The 22,938-nt window shown below is 47.7% G+C and overlaps 1 protein-coding gene across 1 annotated transcript; it reads left to right on the forward strand.

Annotated features, from left to right (window-relative positions):
* Window positions 1-369: 369 nt before the first annotated feature.
* LOC142576375 (neprilysin-11-like) lies at window positions 370-22,411 on the forward strand. Its single transcript, XM_075686480.1, has 3 exons — window positions 370-595; window positions 9,494-9,943; window positions 20,364-22,411. Exons 1-3 carry the CDS (start codon window positions 452-454, stop codon window positions 21,969-21,971), a joined length of 2,202 nt encoding a protein of 733 aa, XP_075542595.1. The 5' UTR covers window positions 370-451; the 3' UTR covers window positions 21,972-22,411.
* The last annotated feature ends 527 nt before the right edge of the window (window positions 22,412-22,938 follow it).

The raw sequence follows: 22,938 nt of genomic DNA on the forward strand, positions 1-22,938 counted from the left end.
ATACAGAACACGCCGTGCCGAATGGAGGCGGATCTGAGCTTCGGATTGGGCAGCACACACCGCGATGCGCCGCTATAGAGCCGGCGCTCCGGCGACGCGCCATCGCGCCATATTATAGTGGGTCACCGCAAGCAAGGTAGCCAACGGCCCGTTCTTCTGCTTAATCTCCCAGCATTTCCTTGTTTTTCCTCTTCTCTCTGCGATGTTATTTGCATATTTCTCGTCACTTTCTCTGACAAAAACTCTTATTTTGAGCATACTTAGTTTTTTCGCCAATAGACTATTCGCGGAACACGTGGCGTTTGAGTTGTAGACGAAGAAAAGCGCGAGCGTGCAAGCAAGAAGAAGCAGAAGAAGCGTGACCTCGACAGCCGTTTGGAAGACACGCTGCATAGGGCCCTGGCGAACCGCTCGCAGCAACGAATCGACGACGCCAAGCGTGAACCCATCCATGTCCGAGGGCGACGAGACGCTGTGGACGGCCCTCGACTCGACTCCTCCGTTGGAAATCCCGAGGCACACGGACAGTCCCCGCTCGGTCCGCGTGGACAGCGCGTTCCGGCTCTCAAGGATCTCCCGGGCCAGGCGGTCCAGCGTAAGCGCAGCCGTTCTAATAAGAAATACCCTGACTCGTCTTCGCCATTGACTTGTAACAGTCACCACACGTTATAGGTGACTCGCGTTGACGTCAGCGTAGCCGCCCTATTGGAGAACCAGTACGGAGAAGGGCATTTCGCACGGTGGTTCTGCCGTGGTTCTGTGACGTCACGTGCTAGCTATATGTGCCCTGGAGTACAGACTCAGGCACATTTACAAGGAACAGTACTGAATGAAGGGACGAGCGAGGAGCTATACATTAATAGGAGACTCAATCTACACTTCAGTCTTATTCTCAGCTGCTTGGTTAAAGGCAATTTCACAGGGAACAAGGCTAACGGACGGGTTCATCGTGTGTATGGTTCCTTGCATGTCCCATCCTTTAGCGCTTTTTTCTGTAACTACGGCGCTTAACAATCTCAGATACACGCTTCAGTGCTGTCTCAGTTCTGTAATTGCTGGACTGTGCAAATGAATCGTTTACGACTAGAGATAATTTTATTGCGATAGCAATTATATGTACACTCCAGGGGGATTTTCTCCATCGTCGTCGCTGTCGGCATTACCATTCAAGTAGATGCAAGTGCACACATGCCATACATGCCGTACGCTAATGCTATACTATTCAGCCCCCAGACTGCTCAAGCCGGGTTTTACGTTATTGACTAAAATAGCATTAGGAATTTCGAGAATGGCTGCCCGCAGACAAACGCCATTAAACGTAACGTTCACGGCAAATGGCCTGTACAAATCTTCTCAGACTATTGGATAATAAAAGTTCAAGACATTATCAGTGCTAAAACTTGAAAGTGATGTACTTTACTGGTGCAGCTCTTTAAGAGCGGCACAGCCAGCGGTGCCAGTGTGACGCCATTAGGCGCGTTAAAACTTTTAAGGGTGCCAGAACTTTCAGCGCACTCACGTATGCCGCGTCCGCGCTAGTCGGACCCTCGTGTAGTTAGTTAGAACGCCGTCCGAGGAGTTCAAGTGCAACGCTAAACTCTTGCTATCGCAGTCAGTGCTTTGCCCTTCGTCCTTCGGGCGCGACCTTTTGTTTTTTTGTGGAGCCAATCAGGCAACCTAGACCTGGGGTGTGCCGACTCCTCAATCGTCTACACTTCGGTAATGCACGGCGAAAACCGTAAAAATAGTGGACACAAGATTATGATGACAACTCAATAAGAAATTTCGCACAATTGCTTTGTTGTAAATGCAGTACCTGTCATGTAAAGCGGCATAAAGGAGCCTACAACTCCGACTTTTAAGCAGGAATGTAGTAACTCACCTCTCTTAAAAGTGAGTTTAAGGCGAGCTGAAAATTGTCCGATTTGAAAGTATTTCACAAACAAAAAGTTCACAGCTGTGCGTTGCTGGGTTTGGCGACGCCTGTCTCGGGTTTAACTTTGAATCGAAGACCAAGCAACGCACCTGAGTTTGGTTGTGAATCGACAAACGCGCAGGGTTTGGCAGCACAGATTGTTAAGCTATCAGGCGCTACTAAAGCGTTGACGATAGCTATAGAAGCTGTTTATCTTGCAGTTGAAGTGTTTAAGCCTCCAACTTTCATTGGCGTGGTAACATTAAAGTATGCTGGAACTCACCACTCCTCTTCTTAAGCTGATACCACGTTTGCAGCACTTCGAGTGAGCTTAAACGAGGGCTCCCAATCACATCAACGTAAGCGCATATACTTCTCTAAAAAAAAATCCTTCCCACATGTGTGCCGATCTCGGTGGCTGTTACATCAAAGACAATGAAGTTATATAAGCGACTTGTCACGCCCTTCGGTAGTACTACAGGTCTGTAGTCCCTGGTATATTGCTGGCTGTTAATTCTTACGGTATATTCAGGCGGTCGTTTCCGTACGCCGAATTGAATTCTGAGGTTCTACGTGCCAAAACTACGATTTGATTATGAGGCTCGCCGTTGTAGGGGACTGATGATTAATTTTTCACCAGGTGACCATTAACGTGCTCGTAATGCACCGGGTATGGGCGTTTTTGTATTTCGCTCCCACCGAAATGCGGTCGCCGCGGCCGAGATTCAATCCCGCGACCTTGTACTTAGCAGCGCAACACCACAGCCTCTAAGCCACCGTGGCGGGTCTTTCAAAACGCTCTGGCAGCGCTACAAATGTAATTATAAAGAGCAACTAAGACTTGCGTAGGCGCGTTTCACTGATGATAAGAAACAAGCGCACCATTTCTACACCCGTTTATTCTCGAAATACAGCTTTTAACCCGCTTTTCGCTACTTTCGTATCATGGCCCGAGTGTGACCGAACCACCACCCGAATATGCCATTACTGATAATTCATTATCGACACCCTGGACAGGTTCCAAGTTTTGGTTGGTCGTTGGTTGGTAACACGTTTATTCCACATACTTGCGCTCTTAAGCGCTACGGTGGGGAAGGGATGGGGTTAAATGAATCTCAGCTATACCCCGTAAAAAAGTGCGGAGTGAAATTTGAATGACAGCATCATGAAAAGTGCACATATCTTGCTGCCCAGCAGTTAGGCAACATGGGCCAGGGTAGGCGTAAGAGGCTGGCTGTCTGGCTGTCTGGCTGGCTGGCTGGCTGGCTGGCTGGCTGGCTGGCTGGCTCGATAGATAGATAGATAGATAGATAGATAGATAGATAGATAGATAGATAGATAGATAGATAGATAGATAGATAGATAGATAGATAGATAGATAGATAGATAGATAGATAGATAGATAGATAGATAGATAGATAGATAGATAGATAGATAGATAGATAGATAGATAGATAGATAGATAGATAGATAGATAGATAGATAGATAGATAGATAGATAGATAGATAGATAGATAGATAGATAGATAGATAGATAGATAGATAGATAGATAGATAGATAGATAGATAGATAGATAGATAGATAGATAGATAGATAGATAGATAGATAGATAGATAGATAGATAGATAGATAGATAGATAGATAGATAGATAGATAGATAGATAGATAGATAGATAGATAGATAGATAGATAGATAGATAGATAGATAGATAGATAGATAGATAGATAGATAGATAGATAGATAGATAGATAGATAGATAGATAGATAGATAGATAGATAGATAGATAGATAGATAGATAGATAGATAGATAGATAGATAGATAGATAGATAGATTACCTTAAAAATGCCAACACATTAACAAAAGTGTCGCGTGACGGCGCCATTCCATAATGCAAAATTATAGCGCAGCTGTACACGTACTTTCATTTCGCTATATATTGAGGCAAAAAATCTGAGACCGAAATCACCACCCCCACTGGCAGTGGGCCGGTGCCAGACCTTCGCACAGGGAGGGGCAGTACGCTGGCATGATGAGCGGCATTGGAGCCAGCTGTGGAAAAACAGGGCAACGAACGCGCGAGAAGTGGCACGAGCTCGTTCGCGCGGTTGCCCCGAAGGATGCCGACGCTGAACTCGAAGTCGGGCACCTAAGAGCTGCGTTCTGAAAGCAGGGACATCAGAAAGAACGAAAGGAATGCAGGCGAGCGCCTGTCAGCCTTCCTCTCGGTGCCCGTTATTGCATCAGTGTGCTTCCTAACGATAGTCACATGCAGAAAGAGATGTACTCAAAACCATTGCGCGACTTCAACATCAAAATTGGTTACTAGCAATGCGGCTAATAAAGGTACCCCCAATTTTCTTGTGCCAGCTCCTTCAATTAATCACAAACTTTATCTACGTGACTTATCCAAAACCTGCAAGACAACGGCGAATCCAAGCACGAGGAACTGTGCCGGTCGCTTTCGCATGTACAGTTCGCCGCTTGGCGCGAAACTACAGTTCTTCTCCAAAAACAAAGGCAGGCAAGTGGCTTTCACGTCACGCTCGTCTTATTATTTTGCATCCAACATCGTTGCCGCGCGCACATGCAATGACATGCGTAAGAAGCGTCCCAAAATATTGCTCTCTAAAATAACGCAGGAGGAATTATCCGCCAACGCCGGCATCACACCTGACCGAATGTCATTCTTGACGTCTTTAGGGCACAACAGGAATACTCGGCTTCAATCTCCCTTCTCTAAACAAAAGTATTGCAGCGCCCCACGGCTGACTCATCACGATGACTTATTTCAGTGAAGTTATTCAACAAATGTGAAATATGCAAAAACCAAAATATTCTATAATGATTACGATACTGCCTTATGCGAAATTTGAGCGCAGCTCTATACGTGTTTTCTTTTCGCTATACGGTGACTGGCGCAGACACTCGGTCTCATCAGGCACGTTGCAAACGTAGCGATCACAAGAGGCAGCGCGTGGGTGAAGCATGGCCGCGATGCACAGCAGCCATCGCAGAGAGATCGTCGCTCATGCAGCATTTTGTTTCCATATATGGTATCGGCGGACGCGTTCTGGGCTGCCTTATCAATGGCTTCATCGGTGAACAGACGATGCGCGCTACCATGGCGCCATTTCGTAGCGATTGTCACCGCAGAACACGTCTCGCGCGGCGCGGCGCTTCTCACGCTTTCGCCGCGCCCTACTCCTCCGCTTTCCTCCTCGAGCTCTTTTCGCTGTCTCAGTCTTTCCTCCTTCGCTGCGCTCTGCGTTAGCTCTTTAATCCTTCGCTGTACTCGTTAGCTCGGTTACGCCGAGGAACGCCGAGTGATGCCAACGCAGGAACTGGTCCCCTAGAGCTGCGCTTTAGAGTGGAACAACTTCTATACGCTTCTGCCACAATGCAGTTTGGATCCTGCGCGTGCGAGTAGGGGCTCTACCGCAAAGTACTGGAACAAAACGGCGCACCTGTACGCAATTCTGCTTCCTTTTGGAGAACATACAGTGGCACTACAAATTACTGCGAGGATGAAGTGGAAATACCGCAAGAAATAAGTAAGGAGGTAGAATCTGCACAAAAAAATTGACAGTGACTTAGCTCAGCTTTGCCAGGATATACGTAGCGTAAAGGTACGGTTATGCTTGGTTAATCTCTTGTCTTGCTTGCTATCCTTAGCTTATCCGGCTATGGCCTTGTTTCGCCAACATCAACCGTCTCTCCCGCACATTTATACGCACGGTGCGCACTCCTCGCGCATGCGCAGTGCCGCGCGGCGCCGCAATCGTAAATGCAGTAGCGGGCGCACATGGAGCCGGCGCATCTGCGGGGGCTGCGACGTCACACCTCTGGAATGCGCCGCAGTCGGCGGTGGCGAGGGCGACGCAGTGACGCCTCTCGTGACGTCACGCGACCCTCGCGCATGCGCAGTATGGCAGGCGCAGAAGCACGCGAAGCTCGGCTCCAACCCGCGTAGTCTAGCTTTACGCTACAAAATTCAAGGGTCCCTTATGGTTATCCTTACTTGAATGAATGCGAAGGCACTGCGACCACCACGCGATGCTAACACATAACGCCACAACGCAAGGTCGTTGGTTCGGGCCCTTAAAGCTCGACGGTTCAACTCCCACCATGCTTCGCGGTTTCGAGTGCCTTAATTACTGTATCCTAATTACGTGGGCCTCAATTAAGCTCGACGTAACGAACTTAAAAGGTCGTGGGTTGAGCCCCTACTAGAGGTCGTGGGTTCGATTCCTTAATTCTGCATGAATGAACTGTCCCTTAGTTATGTTAATTTCGCCTTTATTGACACCAAAGGTCATGGGTTCGGCTCCCACCAATTTCTGGACACGCCTGCGCCATTAGATGGCGTAGCGTGCCAACAAAGGAGCACGAGAGGAGCCCGGTTGTCGCACGACTGTTTCTCAGCGTTCGCACGCACCAGTGCGCGATGCATTTAGGCTCCTACCCCAGGCTTCGCGGCGGCAGCGCTAGGTGGGTCCGAGTGTTCTTACGGAAGTGCGAAAGAGATGTCCTGCTGCAGTACGCGTCTCACACATAACTCGGTTCGATTGTGGCGCTACGTTGTGTGGCTATACTGATTGAATGCTAACGCATTACCGCCGACAATCAACGTAAGATGGGCTCTCCCGATTTATTTATTTATTTATTTATTTATTTATTTATTTATTTATTTATTTACGCTTACATATGGTGCAAAATAAGAACGGAGACTTCTCATCTCAAAATACAACGTAAAACCAAAGTACAGTCAACGAAAGTAATGCAACCATATAGCGCAAAACTGTTCCAATATGTTTGAAATGCGTCAGCACTCCTATGCCTACCCAACGAGAAAATCTCTATAATGTAATGTATAAGTAATGTATTGACAACAGTTTCTATGAAGCCTTTGTTGAATTATTTGATCATAGTGGAATGAAAGTCAGCTGTAGAACCAGAAGTAGAGCTGGCTTGATGCATTGTAGACGTCAAGAGAATTCCGATTTTGCGAAAATTTGATACCAAACACGCCAAATCCCCGCACGTTTCTGTGGTCGCGGGATGCATCTTCTGTCGGGGCGTTCCTTGACCGACCGAAACGCTACCTATCTTTGAGGGTCTGACCATGTCCGATAAGGCTGGCAAGGGCAGATAAATGTTGATAAGGATCAGATCGAGTCCGATTAAGCTGATAACAAACGATAAGGGTTGATAAGGGTCGGATCTAGTCCGATACGGTTGATAACGGCCGCTAAGGGTTGATAAACTTGATACTGGTCGGATCAAGTTTCATAACATTGATAACGACACCGGGCGGCATGGATATGAGCAAGTGGCACAATGCTTATTAACTTCCAGAGGAGTTTCCTTGAGAATTTTTATTCCAGTCTCCTGACTTCAAACTTGCGTAGCCGCAGAAGCAAGCATCGGGCGGTGACTCATATTGTCTTTCGAACCGCCCTTCAAACGCTCTCTTCGTTTCTGGGGGGTCATTTTTGTTTGCTATTAAAGCGAACAGCTTCGCCTACCTTGATAGGTTTTTCTCATATTATTGGCTGACGAGAGGCGAGGAGCGCGCGGAAAGAGAGACGGCTTCGGTGGGGCCGAGCTTGCGCAATGAAAGTAGATAAACAGATGAGATGGCTGGTGTCGGCGTCTGCGATTGGCCTAATTCCAATTGCTTAGCTTGCGCTGGCTACTTAAAAATTGCGGCGGCGTGCCACCCAAGGTTAAAAACGGCGCTAAAACAGATCCTCAGCGCAGGAGAGTCGCTAAATAGATGTCGCGAATGTGCCGAAAGGGCTCACCCACGTTATACTGCCACACAAAAAGTTTTCTTATACGCAAATAAATCCATTCTCCCTGGCAGGTTCCAGCAGCCAGCGCCAAAGCGATCCGTAGGCAGACATAATCTATTCCTTTTGGAACGGGGTATTTCCCGCCCGTTCCGAAAACCTTCAGCGCCCGCATTCACGAAAAACGTTTACGCTATAGAACTGTTCGTAAAAGCAAATTCTAGCCAATCTTGATTATGGAATAAAGTTAGCAAAGGCGGCCAGCCAATGACAAAGATATCTTGCAAACGTAAAGCTCTGTGAATACGGCTCTAGTTCCTTTCGGCATATTTATGCATCTTATTGCGCACACTTCACTGTGATGTGCTCAGTTGTCGCGGTTATGCGAGGTCCCATGACAGATTGGCGAAGTGGGCGCAGCCCGAAAACTTTTGACGAATAAGGGAGGGTTGTGGCGGTTGTGGGGATGTAGGATAGGAAATAATTATTTTCTTTTGTTTGGTCTAACCATGCATAATCAGTGTGTACACGTATTATCAGAATGGGAGTTTTGGCGGTTTTCGTGACGTCGCGTGACGGACAGGCGACGTGGGGGTGGGCCGAAGGTGTTAGGCCAATCGGGAAGGGCTGGTTGCAACAAATGAATAGAATCAGTTTGGAACAGCTTTACGTTAGAGCTCCCCAGACATGTTTTACGAATCCCATAGCCTCATTGATTACTGCTATACGTTTCGCGAAATGTGACTGATACCTAATACAAAGAAGAATATATGAATATATTGCATTTCAAAATTAATAAAAACACAACATGACAGCATATGGAAGAACTTAACAAAGCGGCGACGTCACAAATCTAAAGTGCATTTCCCTATAAAAATAGTTGCAGTTCACCAGAAAGGCGAAGAATTTATTGCGATAGCACAATTCTAGTGCATGAACTGGTCTACTCGAAGAGGCGGGCGTTAATTCTCCAATGATAGAAATTCCTTATCGATTAATTATCAAAAATTAAATACTTAAGTTTTCAGCTGATTACTTTATGGCACCATATTGCAATTTACAAATTCTAGCCGGGGAGTTCCCAATGCGGATCCACTTGGAACAAATTCTCAGGATGGCACCAGTTTCGAGATATTAATTCCCGAACTTGCCAGACAAATGCACTGGCGTTCCAGTTACTTTTCTGCTTCAATATATAAAAACGACGTTTTTTTAAGAAAGTAAGTGGAACGACAGTGAATTTTTAGCGCATGTTTGACCGCGCACATCTCGTAAATGGTGTCATCCACACAATTTTTTTCAAGCGGAAATGACTTGAAGTATCACCCTCTAGAATTTGTAGCGGCCGTCCGTCTCTACGTTGTCCCCGCTCCGTGGAAAGCCAGATTACCTCGCTGTGCCTCGCCGTGGGGGTCAGAGCAATACAAATGAGACCAAATTCCCTGTCAGTACTCCTTTAGTAATGTACAAATTTGTGTCCAGCTATAGCCAGTTACACTTGACGTTTCGGTCACCCCCGACATTTGAACTCCGCTGACGCCAATTCAGTTTCTTAATGTCGTACTTCGAATCCCGTAATAAATATTAGCTAAATATCTGACCACTCGCCCATTTCTGGTCGTTTCCTAACGACGCAATTCGTGCCCCGTCACAGTCATAGGTTCCGAAACCAACCACCCCGGAACCGGCAGTGCACGTTTCCACCACACATGCCGACTCATGCTCGCTATTCGTCTGCGGCTTGTGCTGCGTGTGCGACCCGGTCCTTCTGCTCGCACGCAGAACCACTCTCGGCGCATCTCCTCCCTGCTCTACCAGAGCCGCAAGCACTCCTCGCGCATCTTCTTCTACGGCGCCGTGCTGCTCTCGCTGGTGGTGCTGTCCAGCTTCGTCGTGCTCTTCTTCCTCCGCGAGATCAAGGCCGTCATGGTGGCCGGGCACACAGCCGACGTGTGCGGCACCGACGACTGCATGCTGCACGCCAGCGAGCTGCGCGCCCGCATGAACGCCGCGGCCGACCCGTGCCACAGCCTGCACGCCTTCGTCTGCGGCGGCGGCCCGCGGGCCTCGCAACGCGACGAGGAGCGGCGATGGACGCGAATGTACGGCGAGGTCATGGCCTACGACTCGCAGAAGTACCGCACGGCCGGCAACTGCAGCCACCGCGAGTCGCGCGCCGACACGAAGGCCCAGACCGCGTACACGGCGTGCCTGAAGCGGACGCCTTCCGAAGTGAGTGCGGCAACCTTTCTGCGCTGCGGCTTGCGGAGGCTGCCAGTAGTGGCACCAGCAGCTATACCCGATACAATTCGAAAGAACGCCACAGCATCTGTATTCCAACGTTTTAGCACCCATCGCTACACCCCTACCACTAACAGCCATAGGCGTATCTGCCGAGGGGAGGGGAGGGAGGGGCACTTGCTCCCCCACTCCAAAAACTAGGGTAGCCAAGTAGGCCATACCCCCCCCCCCCCAAGCACACACTTTTGAAAGCCGGGAATACGGCGCCTGTAGTCCCGACCAAGATCACTCGAGTCTACACAAAAACCGCTTGAAGCCCTGATGATGGGGGTCTGGCTTCTCTACTAGCTGCACGCGGAGTCTGGTTTTTCAGGACACTCATCGCCGGTACGTATAAAGCGCTCACGTCACTCAGTTCACGCTGGTAAATCTCCACACCTCTACAATTATGCAGTAGACTTTCAAGACTTGATCAAGGCATTGAGTCGGGCTACTTGGTCTGTCATATTAGGAAAATCAGTAGCGCTATTGAGGTTCCCAGTACTTTCAAGACTGCTTTCATTTATTTGGCCATGAAAGGTGTGCTCACGGTGAAACCAAAGGCATCACGAAGCGTTCGCTTCTCGCTACCCGCGCTCTTCATCACGACAGCATTGTGACAGCGAGTGCTCATGGTCATCCAGTGAGATGCGTTTACATTTGCCTATGCGTGCGTAACACCATGCTTGTCATAGGCGTATCTACGTGTGGGGAGGGAGACACGCCCCCCCCCCCTTACAGTCAGAAGTGCAAGGGCAAAAGCAGGCCATTCCCCCGCTCCCCTGCCCTAACACACGCAAACTTTTGCAAGCGGGCACTGTCTCGGCTGCACACTGACAAGTCCAACAAAAACAATAACTAACGCCAAGTTTTCTTTCAGAATTTCGCCCACATAGATACGATTTCTTTATTACGTATCCCCTGTTTGGGCAGCTAGGATTGTCTCTCGGACATCGCCGCCACGTGCTGTGGCAGATGACGATCGGCCTACTGCACTGAGCAGTTAAGGGTTGCCGCACTTTGCGGTGCGAGATGCCTCCGGGACGTACGTTGCAGGCCTGCATTGCTGAGAAAGCTGTCGCTGGGCACTCCAAAACAAGTTTTAATACAAACAAGTTTAGTATACCATCCCCTGCATCATCCCGTGTTTGTCGGGGCCATCTACCTAACCATTTCTGCAAACACAAAATCGGGGGCCCTATAACGTAAAACTATTCCAGTGTGTTTTTATTCCATTCTCCTGATGTCAAATTTGCGTAACCGCTGACGCAACATCTGGCGGTGACCCACAGGGTTGTCTGAACAGACCAATTAAACGCTCTCCTCGTAGTAGTAGGTCACTTTTGTTTGCTTTCAAAACGAATAACATATTGCCTACACTGAGCGGCTTGTCTTATCTGATTGGCTGACAAGAGGCGAGGAGTACGCTCAAGTGGAGAGGGATTCCATGTGCCCGAGCCAGTGCACTGAACATCAATAACCGGATGAAGAAGGTGGTGCTGGCGTCTGCGATTAGTCCGCTTTCTCTTACTTAGCTTACTGTGGCTGGTCGAAAATCGCGGTGGCTAAGAACGCCGTTAAATCAGATTCTCAGCAAAGAAGAGTTGGCAGAGCGAGGTCGTAAACGCGCCGAAAGTACTCGAAAACGTTACACTGCCGCGTAAAAAGTTTTATTGTACGCAAATAAACCCAAGCTCCCCTGCACGTGCGAATAGCCTGTGCCTAAGCGATCAGCGGCAGCCATCATTTATTCCTTTCGGAATGGGGCAGCCTGCGGCTATTCAGAAAAAAAAAATCAATTTTGTTCGGGTTATTAATGCATCTTTAACGCGCACACGTCACTTTGACGCGGTGAGTTTTCGTGGTTCTGTGACGTCGCGTGACAGGCAGGTGAAGTGGGTGAAGCCCAAAAACTTTTCACTAATAGCCGAGGGCTAATGGCGAAAAGGCGTCGAATCAGAAATAACTATTTTTTCTTTTGTTCGGTCCAATCATGCATAAGCAGTCTCTATACGTCATATCAGATAGGGAGCTATCGCTGTTTTCGTGACGTCGCGTGACAGACAGGCGAAGTGGGGATGGTTCAAAAAGTTTTTGACCAATCGCGGAGGACTGATTGCAAAATCGGAATAGAAAAGTTTGGAATAGTCTTACGTTATAACTCCCCAGTACACTGAAAATCGATAACCGAATGAAGAGGGTGGTGCCGGCGTCTGCGATTGGTCCGCTTTCCCTTACTTAGCTTGCGGTGGCTGGTCGACAATCGCGGTGGCATGCAACGGAAGGTTAAGAAAGCCGCTAAAACAAATCCTCAACAAAGAAGAGTTGGCAGAGCGAGGTCGTAAATGTGCTGAAAGTGCTCGGAAACGTAAGACGTCCACGCAAAAAGTTTTATTGTTCGCAAATAAGCGCATGTTCTCCGGCAGGTTCGGGTATCAAGTGCCTGAGCGATCAGCGGCAGCCATCTTTTATTCCTTTCGGGGCAGGGAAGCCTGCAGCTATTCAGAAAAAAAATTCAATTTTGTTCGGGATATTAATGCATCTTTAACGCGCACACGTCACTTTGACGCGGTGAGTTTTCGCGGTTCCACTGTGGCAGTCCTTCAGACTCTCGGAATTTCACTTTCACATATGGACCGCGTAAATAAAACAAACAAATATTCAGATATTAATTGTGTATATCTTTCAAAAAGGCGTTAAAGTTGTACGGTACAGGTGATTTCTTTATATCGAGGTTACGCGCACCCTGCTCGCTAATGATAAGGTCCTCCAATGGCGGAAGTGAGGCTTCAAATTTTAGATAGATATTGTTATCATTAGTAAGCACGGACTTAAAATGTTTATTGAACATATTAGATACTGCTTGTGCGTCACTGACCAGAACACCTTTAATTTCTAACTGATCATAGGTCTTCGAGGTTGGGGAAACCCAAACGCCAGAATTTCTCGGGAGACTCTGATATAAAGTTGGGTAAAGATTCTTAAAAATTACGCTGTTTGTCAATGAACGTATGCCTTTTTTAGCTGAGAAGTAACAAAAGGGGATCTTTCGTTTCAATTCAGGAGAAAGAATATTTGCTTTTCTTTCTCATCAGCTACAGTATTGTCTTTAGCTGCAGTGTCGCCCGAGAAATCCAGGCGCTTTTTGTTTTCTTTTAGCAATAATCGGCCTGCGACAGTCAGTGCATTCACGTACCATGTTCTTAAACTTATCCCAAAGTTTCTGAACACTGGAAGTGTTATTACAATATGTGTAAAAATAAAGTCAAAAACGTGATCCCACCTCAAATTTTGAGTCTCTCGCTTGACCGTAAAGCAGTTGTTCTCCAGCGTAGATTGTCGCAGCCAATACCCATGCAGTGCCAATTGAACGCACAGAGAGGGGAACGTCTCGCAACGTCTGACCGAACGCAACGTCTGACCCATGTTAATTTACGCGAGTGCTCGAGGCGCCGCTACTCTTCTTAACACCAGAACTCTTACCACATGGCTGTGTAACTGTTGTCTCATATGTATAGCACGCCTTTTAGCGATCTCCTAGTAACGGCTGACAAGAACCTGTTGGCCGAGAGCTCATTAGGTAGAAAATAATAGCCGGGAGCTCTAACTAAACCGCCGATACATTCTTTATTCTGCTCGCCTTCTCGAGCAAATCAAATTTGCCTCTGCCGACACACAAATACACCTGCCCCCCCCCCCCCTGTTTTCATGAGAATCCTTTTGAAATCATAAAATATTGTCACACGTGCGCCCTACAAACACTAGAAATTGTGAGCGCATGTTGTTGGGAGTTTTCCAAACGCGCATATTAAAAATTCGAGCCTTGGACGGAAAGCAGCCATCGTTGTCTAAAATTTACACAGTCTGTCATTATGAATAGCAATAGAGACAGCAGAGTACTATAAAAGCCGTCAGCTGCCCCAAAGCACTTTGCAGTAACGCGTTTGGTAAAGCAATGAAGGGGGCTAGTTGGCGAACGTTCATGGTTATATTGCGCTTAGTTTTACACTGACGATATTAAGTGAATGACGAGCTATGTCCGTCCACGTCCTGTCCTTCACTTAATATCGTCAGTGTAAAACTAAGCGCAACATAACCATGAAGTAACACCTTTCTTTGTGAGTTTCGTTACGCTCATACAAGAACTGTAAGCGTTCCATGAGCGTCGATACTCTTTAAGTAGTAGGACATCGGTTACAAATGATGGTCTATTGTACCATCAGAGTCGCAAGAGTCCACATTTCTTGCGTTCTCTAGTGCTCAGTTTTCGTAACTTCTCAGAATATTGTAACTAAATTTATCGAACCCTTTATCGAATTTTTAGCATACTTTTAGTGGCCGTAAATAGCCGGTAAGTTGCCCCGGTAACATTTCTCAAGTGAAAACGGACGTTTGGGAGAGTTGGTAAGCCATTTTAAGCAGAACAGCGCGTATTTTGACCGCGACAAGGAGACACAGACAAGCGCTGTTCAGCGCTTGTCTGTGTTGTCTTTTTCCTTGTCCCTGTCGGAAGACGCGCTGTTCTGTTTAAAATTTCTGAAGCGACTTTGGTAGTTTCTTCTTTTTTTTTTTAAGGCAGACCGATGAGCTTAATACAGAGCCATGTGGTCGCATATGAAAGTTGCTTTTATAAGCAAAGCACTACCTTGAGATCTAAACGCGCCATGGTTGCTTAGCGGCAACGACGTTACGCTGTTATCAGTGGCGTAGCCAGAAATTTTGTTTGGGGGGGGGGGGGGGGGGGGCTCACGTTGCAGCTCGGCCTCCTCCTAATAGGAAACATTAGGTCGGATGCTCTTATCTAAATGCATGTAGAAGGAGAATTCGTTTTTCTCGGCAACCACTGCACCAAATTTGATGAGGTTTGTTGCATTCAAAAGAAAAACTTAAACTGTAGTGACTGTTTGTTTCTAATATTCGATTTAGGTCGTCGATATTTTGTTGAAAAGTTGCAAAAATCGAAAATGTTCAGAAAACGAAACAATGACGTTTACAACTCTGTAAATCAGCAATGAAAATTGATATCAAAATTCTGTGAATTGCACATAATAGTACATCTACAGCGGACAAAATTGATATGTTACACATGAGTATCAAAAAATTAAGTATTATGGAAATACGGCTTTTGCAGAATGTACATAACATAACCAATTCACGTAAGATACAAATAGATATATAGAATTTGTCCGCTTTGAATGGTGTAATGGATGCCGTTTACAGAACCGCGATATCTGTTTTGATGCAGGTCTATTAATTTATAAACTTCGTGTTTTTATTTTCTTCGAAGTTTCGAATTTTCAAAATATTTTAAACAAAGTTCAGGACCTAAATCGAAACTCCGCTTCCAACAAACACCAGAATTTAATTTACTCTCTCAAATGCAACAAATTTCATTAAAAGCGATTCAGGAGTTATCTCAGAAAAGCGTTTCTGCGTTTTACATGTATCTGAATAGGCCGCGTCGGAGTTGGGCCTGAGCTAAAGCTTCCTCTTAAACAATTTGCCTAGGGATCAACTACATGAATAATAACTGCACTGCCATTGCCAAAGATGCTGCAAACGAATTCTTGAACGCTACGTACTGTCAATACAAGTAAAATATGTATTTTTTCATAAAATAGCATACTCGTATGTGCAAAAAATTGTGCCCAACATAACTGAGGTCAATGCTTCCATGTTTTTTTGTCTATTTAATAAGTAAAGAAAATATCACACGAACTTTAGAACTACATCAGTTCGAAACCAGCAAAGCAGTGCATGCCACTGATATGAACAATGTAAAGGCCATGAAATGAACATGTTGAGGACAAATATGTTAATGAAACTTTGTCATTCAAGATCCTTGTCTACATTCTTGCACATATGCAACGGTCAGTGAAAAATCTCAATGACGCTGTCATTTGTTCCAGATTATTACACAGGAGCAGCTGTCACCGGTCGTGTATCGTGAGGCATTGCACCGAAATTATAGTCGCAATAGAGAGCACGTATAAAAAGCAGGAGTTCTGCAGAATATACGAGGGCAATTCAAATGAAAGTGAGCCAATGTGAATATATGTCAAACGGGGTACTTTATTTAAAAGTAGCCTCCATGAGCATTTAGACATTTGTCCCATTGACTAACGAGTTGCGTAATTCCCGTCTCATAAAGCTCCTTGGGTTGCTGCTTCAAAACGTTTGCCACTGACTTTCACGTCATCGTCCGAGACGAATCTGGTTCCCTCGAGCTGTTTCTTCGGTTGCCCCGAAATGTGGAAGTCGCAAGGCGACAGGTCTGAGCTGTGTCACGGATGTTGCAGCGTTTCCCGCTTGAACTTTACCAGTTTTGTATTAACCCCATCAGCGACGTGGGGATGGGCATTGTCGTGGAACAAGATGACCCCATTCGTCAATTTTTCACGTAGTTTGTTCTTGATAGCGACACGCAGCCGATCCGGCGTTTCACAATATCGGAAACAATTGATAGCCTCTCAAGATTTAGCACATTCTATCAGTAATGGCCCCTGACGATCGAAAAATAAAAGTGAACAACACCTTTCCGGTGGAAATGACGGTGGGGGGTGGTGAATTCGAATGTTCCCATTGTAAGCTTTGCCGTCTTGCTTCAGGCTCGTAGTAGTGGCATGATGGTTCGCCTCTGATCACAATTGCAGACAAGAAATTGTCACCCTTATTGTGATACCGGATCAGATGAGTACTGACAGCGCCGAACTTCTCCGTATTCTGGCGGTGGTTCAAAATCTTGGGCATTCATTGCGCACACAAGAGCCGATAACCGAGATGTTTATGAATTATGGCGTGAACGGTGACGGTGAACCGAACCGAGCATGTTCACATGCTCTGCCAGTTCATCGATGCTTATCATCCGTTCTTGTGCCATCAGCTCATCAAACTTTGCAGTTTTGTTAGGGGTGATTGCACGATGGCTTTGGCCCACTCTGGGATCGTCTTTGCAACTTTCACGTCCTTCTTTGAACCGTTTGTTCTAACGCTTCACAGTGACCAATGAAATGCAATGTTCAATGTACACGGCAGCCGTACGGTGACTAATTTCTTTTTGGGAAACACCTTCAGCTGTCAAAAACCTAACGGCACCACGCTGCTCAACTTCTGGAGCGTCCATTACGTCACGCAACCATGTTCAACCCAGTGAATGAGCACATTAAAGAACATTTATCCTCACACCTGCGTGTCACTTTTGTATAGGAGAGATGCCTGCGTGCTACGCTCAGGCCTTGCAGATAATGAACAGAACCATAATTGCGCGGGGTGGGTAGGCTCACTTTCATTTGACTCGCCCTCGTACATTAGAAATGCAAAGATATAATGGAATATACAAATGCGAAGATACAGCTCGATAAAGGGCAGAAAGGTGCCACTTGAAACAAAGTTCACTGCACGTATACACAAAACCTCCCAACAAGATATCTAAGCATACGTATAAGTCTCCAATAAATCTACGTATCTAAGAAAAAGTCACGGTATATAATGGGTCAAACAAGGCAAATAAACATGTTGCGTAATCACAGATTCCCAGAATCCTAGATCCCGCCCCCCTTCCATCCACTCCCCCCGATGTATTGCGCGCGACGGAAGGCGGCGCGCTTGCTCCTCACTTTTCTCCCTTGCGCACACAAGACTGAGCCACCATCGTCGGCTCAGCCCCCATTCCCCCGCACCCCACACACACTTTCACTTGCACATACAGCATGCGGCGCCCGGTCATGATGTTATCGCCCTTGGACTTTATGCGGAACATGAGGGTGACGGCGATGGCAGGAATGCGCCTAGAGTGTCCATATAATTGCTATCGCAATAATACAATAAGAGTATCCAGCAGCTGAAGCGTCCCATGGCCCACTACTTTCTGCAAAACAAGTAACAAAATATAACTTTCACCATGCGACAATTCGCTGCGCCGCAACGTTTTTTTTTTTTTGTTGTTGTTGTTTCCTTTTGTGGGGCGGGGGCACTGTAATGAAAAAAAGACGCAAAGGAAAGTATGTTGGTTACAATCGAATGCCTACTTTGGGCAACTAATGTGGCTATTAAAGGAATATCGAAGAAAACACGAGACGCTTGGTTCACCAAGGACCATGCGCGTACTGCTCGGTATCCTACACCGGCGAGACAAGACTTCAGTGGCGTAGCTAGGTCGTCTGGCACCCGGGGCCCATAGGCCTTTTGTCACCCCCCCTCCCCCCCCCCCAGGGTGTAGCCGGCGGAAGGAGGGGCGTCTTCAGACGTATATGACACCCCCTCCCCTCCTCTGGCCCCTTGCACCCGGGGCCCACGGCCCCCCGGCCCCCCCTGTTGCTACGCCACTGCAAGACTTTCTGGAGAAGTTGCGCTCAAGCGAACGCGGTGCAATCCGTCGAGTCCCCACAGCGATGGCGGCGAGCGACCATTGTTTCTTCTTTTCGCCTGCTAGCTAGAAAGCGTCCAAAACTCTGCCAGGCGAAAATGCACTCGGCCAGAGAAAACCGAACGCGCACCGAAGTGCGCCGCGCGGTGGTCGGGGCAACACGAGAAACACGCATGCGCTCTGGCTGGCTCTGGCAGCCCGCGGGCATGGGAGCGAGAACAAAAAAAAATTGAAGAGGCTCAATGTGTCCTCGCGATTAAAAGTCAGAGTAGAAAAAGATAAATAAGAACGTAGTTGCTTTGGCTGGCTTAGTGTCTTCACTGGATGCTTTGGCGCAGGTGAAAAAAAAATGTTATTTTTTTATGTGACATGACGGCACGAATGAACCACCACAACGTTTCGTCTCATCAGGCCTCGCTGCGGGCTTTGTCAGCTTGTCTGATAGCGTGTTGATTTGGCTTGTCTCGTTGTATGGCACGATGTACGACTTTGGAAAAGTTAATGCACCTTTGGCGTCAAATATATATGGGAAAATTAAACTTACAAAGTTCCGCAATTGAAAATCTAAAGCACACGTTTGGAAATGTCTATGCACCTTTCACATCAAAAGTTTATGATTACTTTAGAGCGATAAAGTTTAGGAATTTACATCCACGCGCTCCGTAGATTCCATGATAGAGTGTATATTCCGCGGCCTCCGTGAGATGCCGCGGCGAGCCCTTTCGCCATCCAAGCGTCCTTGAAACTGTGCTCGGGTGGGGCTGCTTGCGTTATGTGACTCCCGGTGCTTGGGCGTTGCCGCGAAATCCAGCCCGAGTTCGCAATTTTCGCGGTGAAATGGCTTTTCGAACGTGAAAAGGGCCGTTCTAGACAAAATCCAGAATTATCTCCGGCGCCTGGGGTTGCTTCGGTCGGCGGTGCATGGACAGCCCGAAAAATTTGGGGGGGGGGGGCTGAAGCCCCATAAGCCCCTCCCCACCCCCCACTGGCTACACCCCTGGCTGTTATCTACCTCCATACGCGACGGCGCCATTTCGATGGGGGCGAAATGCAGAAACACCCATCCAGCGTGCATTGGGTGCACGTTAAAGGACCACAGGTGGTCAAAATTATTCCGGAGTACCTCCCCCCCCCCCCCTGTGGCGCGCTCCATAATGAGATGATCGTTTTGGCACGTAAAACCTCAGAATTAATTTCATCTTGAGATCTGACGACGTTCGAAAAAAATCGGGTGGGGGTTGTGTTTTTCACACTCCCACCGTTGACTTGACATCGCTGGATGTAATTTAAAGTTGTGGATAAATTACAGGCAAGACGTCTAAAAACGCATAAAAATACAATAAAAGGAAGAAAATTCATTCAAGGCATCATTATCAATTCGCTACGTTTTACTAAAGAGGTGTGTTTTACGTCACGAGCTGGCGATGTTTCTTAAAAGAAGAGTTACCGAGACTGATATTGCTGCTGACACAATAACTGTAAAACTTTCAAAAGAAAAGAGCGGAGTTAGACACTCTTTTACAAAGTGTACAGTGATTACGTACGCTAGTCTATTTAACTAATCATCAGAGACGCGAGTGTAGACATTTCTTACATCATGTAGTGTCACTGAGAACTGCCGCTACGTGATCGCACGGTCAACGCGGGAGTCTCATTTATTATACAAATTATAGCACCACTTCTATATTCAAGCTCGAAAATTAGTAGCAAGGATCCACAGCCATCCGTTAAAGAACAAATACACGATATTCAATTGCACATCAACATGCATTCTATTGAAAGCAACAGAAAGTCGATAGGAATAAAGAACAACAGTACCTCTATAATTACTTTTGTAAGGGACTACTGCATACATTCAACCGACACAGCAAAAACTAGAAAGAGCGTAAACTTGTGTTCAAAAGTTGCTCTTAAAGGTCAAATCCTACGGCGGAAGCCGAATTAGTATACGCACGAAGCGAGCACCGAGGTCAGTGTCTGTATTTAAGAGGTTTCTTACATGTGCAGTCGGGAACACAAGCGGCCCACTTTGTGGACTTCATGAAGGAGCGACGCATACCGTGGCCAAACGACCCTCCGGAGGACGTCGACCTCCTGGACGTCCTGCTGGATCTGGTGATCAATTGGAGGGTCGCCCTGCTCTTCGACCTGAGACGAAGCACGAGAAAGTTCCACACGGCCAGCCTCGTGTTCCAGGAGCCCGGACCATTGATCGAACTACGAAGGCAGCAGGTGGGTCACGTGTACGAGAACGAAGAGGACACCGAGCAGCTGATCACGAGAGCCGCAACGTTCCTCGGAAAAAGCAGAGGGGACATCACCAAGGAGCAGATCGACGCCTTGCGTCGCGACGAGATGACGCTCACGTCGAATCTGGCAGCATGCAGCGACGAACGCGGAAATGACGTCCTCGTCACCCTGAAACACGTCCAGGACATGGCTCCCAACATGAAGCCCCAGTCCTGGCTGACGCTGCTCAAACGCCACCTGAACGACGACTCGTTGACCTCAGAAACAACGGTCTTCGCGTACGACGAGCAGCGCCTCGAGGCCCTGTCAGAAGCTCTCACTTTGCTACCTCCGGCGAGAAGTCTCAACGTGGTCGGGTGGCTGTTTGCCTACGCTTACATCTGGGTCGTGAACCCCGACTTCGATCAGCTGCGGCCCAGTGGCGACAACGAATCTAACCACACGCTCAACGAGACGCTCTGCTTTCTCGCCGTCCACGAATCGTTCGGCCAGCTGCAAATACTGCACAACTTCATCAAGCGCTTCGAGCACGGCGACATCCAGATGACCTCGAAAGTGCTGCAGAACACCGTCGACACATTTGTGCAGCTGGTCCAAAACTCGGACGCCATCACAGAGTCGGCCAAGGCGACGGCTGTGGCGAAGATCAAAAGTCTGTGCCAAGAACGATGTGCCGTGAGAGTGTCGAACAGGCGTACCCTGGACTGGTTGTACAGAAGCTTTCCCAACAGCTCTTCGAGCTTCTTTGACGCCTGGCTCAGCACACGAAAGGCACTCGTGGCCCTGCTCAAGTCCGGGAATCCTCACCCGGTGATGACGGCCCGCTTCAAGTGGCGTACGCAGAACATCCGCTACCTGCACTCCATCAACTTCCTGCAGGTCAGAATGTTCGCCTTCTACCCACCTTCCTTCTACATCCACGGCTCGCCCTCGATGTCGTACAGTGGACTGGGCTTCCAGATGGCCAGCAGCATCGCCAATGCCGTCGTCGGACGTGGCCGAAGCATCGACAAGGGCCTCTCGAGAAGCTTCTGGTGGTCGTCTCTCAAAAGCTGCCGTTGGGACGAAGCCAGCTCGGTGCACGACAAGCGCTTCATTAAGGAACTGTTCGCCCTCAAGCTGGCCGTCAAAGCCCTGGAAAGCACGGCTGCCGGAGACAAGGCGTTCTTGCAGCTGCAGCCCTTGCAGACACTGACGGGCAGGCAGACCTTCTACGCCAGCTTCTGCAGCCGGTTCTGCCATCGGGTCGATGGCGAAAACTGGTGCAACCTCGCCATGCACGAAGACGGTTATAGCCGCGCTTTTGGCTGCCATTCCGTGTGGCCCAGATACATGAAAGTCGATCCGGAGTGCCTTGTTGTGTAGTGGTGCACTTGGGGCGCTATTTCCGCTTTTCATGTGCGCTTATACGCATGTCGAACTGCGCCAGCGAGGGACATATGTTCCGCGATGACTGAGTTAGCTCGAATGCAATGCTGTCCAATGTTATGTGGTTTATGCCTTTAATCTAACCTGTTCATCACGTGAAGCCCCCAGCAACATCTTTCAATTTCTCTACTATTAGTTCTAAGTCCTACGCATATTTCGTTGCTGTTCCTGTCGACCTGTGTGGTCGCAGCGGGCAGGTATAGTAACTTTTGATCTCTCGACTCACTCGAAGTGTGTTCATTTCTAGAGTCAGCGTTTGCTTTTCGCGACGAGGCAGCAACGAAACTAGTCTGAATTGGATTACGTGTGAATAATACAGAGATGTTACTAAAGTTGTAAAAAGCCAACAGTTACGTAATGAAAACTCTTTACATTGTTTTGCGGCACTGATTTTTTTCAAGTGCAACGATGCAGCTTCTCAACCAGTGCAGTTCGTGCGTGCGTGTGTGTGTGCGTGTTATGAGGTAGCACGGTACGGACAAATTGCAGAGGTTTGGAATAAAAGATTGAGTAGCAACGAGAATAATGATCGCCACCGATATGTTCATTTTAGAAGGAACAAGCCAGAGCAAAGTGATATTGCTAAGAAGGGAATTATTTTGCTAACCACATCGCACAGTACGGAAGTTGACTCCATATATGGAAATGCGCGACACTGTATGTCGACGAGGTCAAGTCCTGAAAAAACCGAGCCACCTCCATGACATTCATTAGTGTTCAATCCAGGGTGTCGAACCGGAACCGAAAACCGGAACCGAACCCAAATTTTTGCCCGGAACCAGAACCGAGCAGAACCCGTATTTTTCCTGCCATTTTGGAACTGAACCCGAACCGTAACGAATAGAAAGAACCGTTCCGAAGCGGTTCCAGGAGCGGAGGTTTAGAGCAGAGCAGCCTGGTAAAG

This window comes from Dermacentor variabilis, chromosome 3, assembly GCF_050947875.1.
Source record: "Dermacentor variabilis isolate Ectoservices chromosome 3, ASM5094787v1, whole genome shotgun sequence".
NCBI lineage: Eukaryota > Metazoa > Arthropoda > Arachnida > Ixodida > Ixodidae > Dermacentor > Dermacentor variabilis.

Coding starts and splice junctions, on each gene's coding strand:
- LOC142576375 (XM_075686480.1), top strand. CDS start 452: ATGTCCGAGGGCGACGAGACGCTGTGGACGGCCCTCGACTCGACTCCT. Junction 596..9,493: donor CCCGGGCCAGGCGGTCCAGC/GTAAGCGCAGCC, acceptor GCTCGCACGCAG/AACCACTCTCGGCGCATCTC. Junction 9,944..20,363: donor TGAAGCGGACGCCTTCCGAA/GTGAGTGCGGCA, acceptor TTACATGTGCAG/TCGGGAACACAAGCGGCCCA.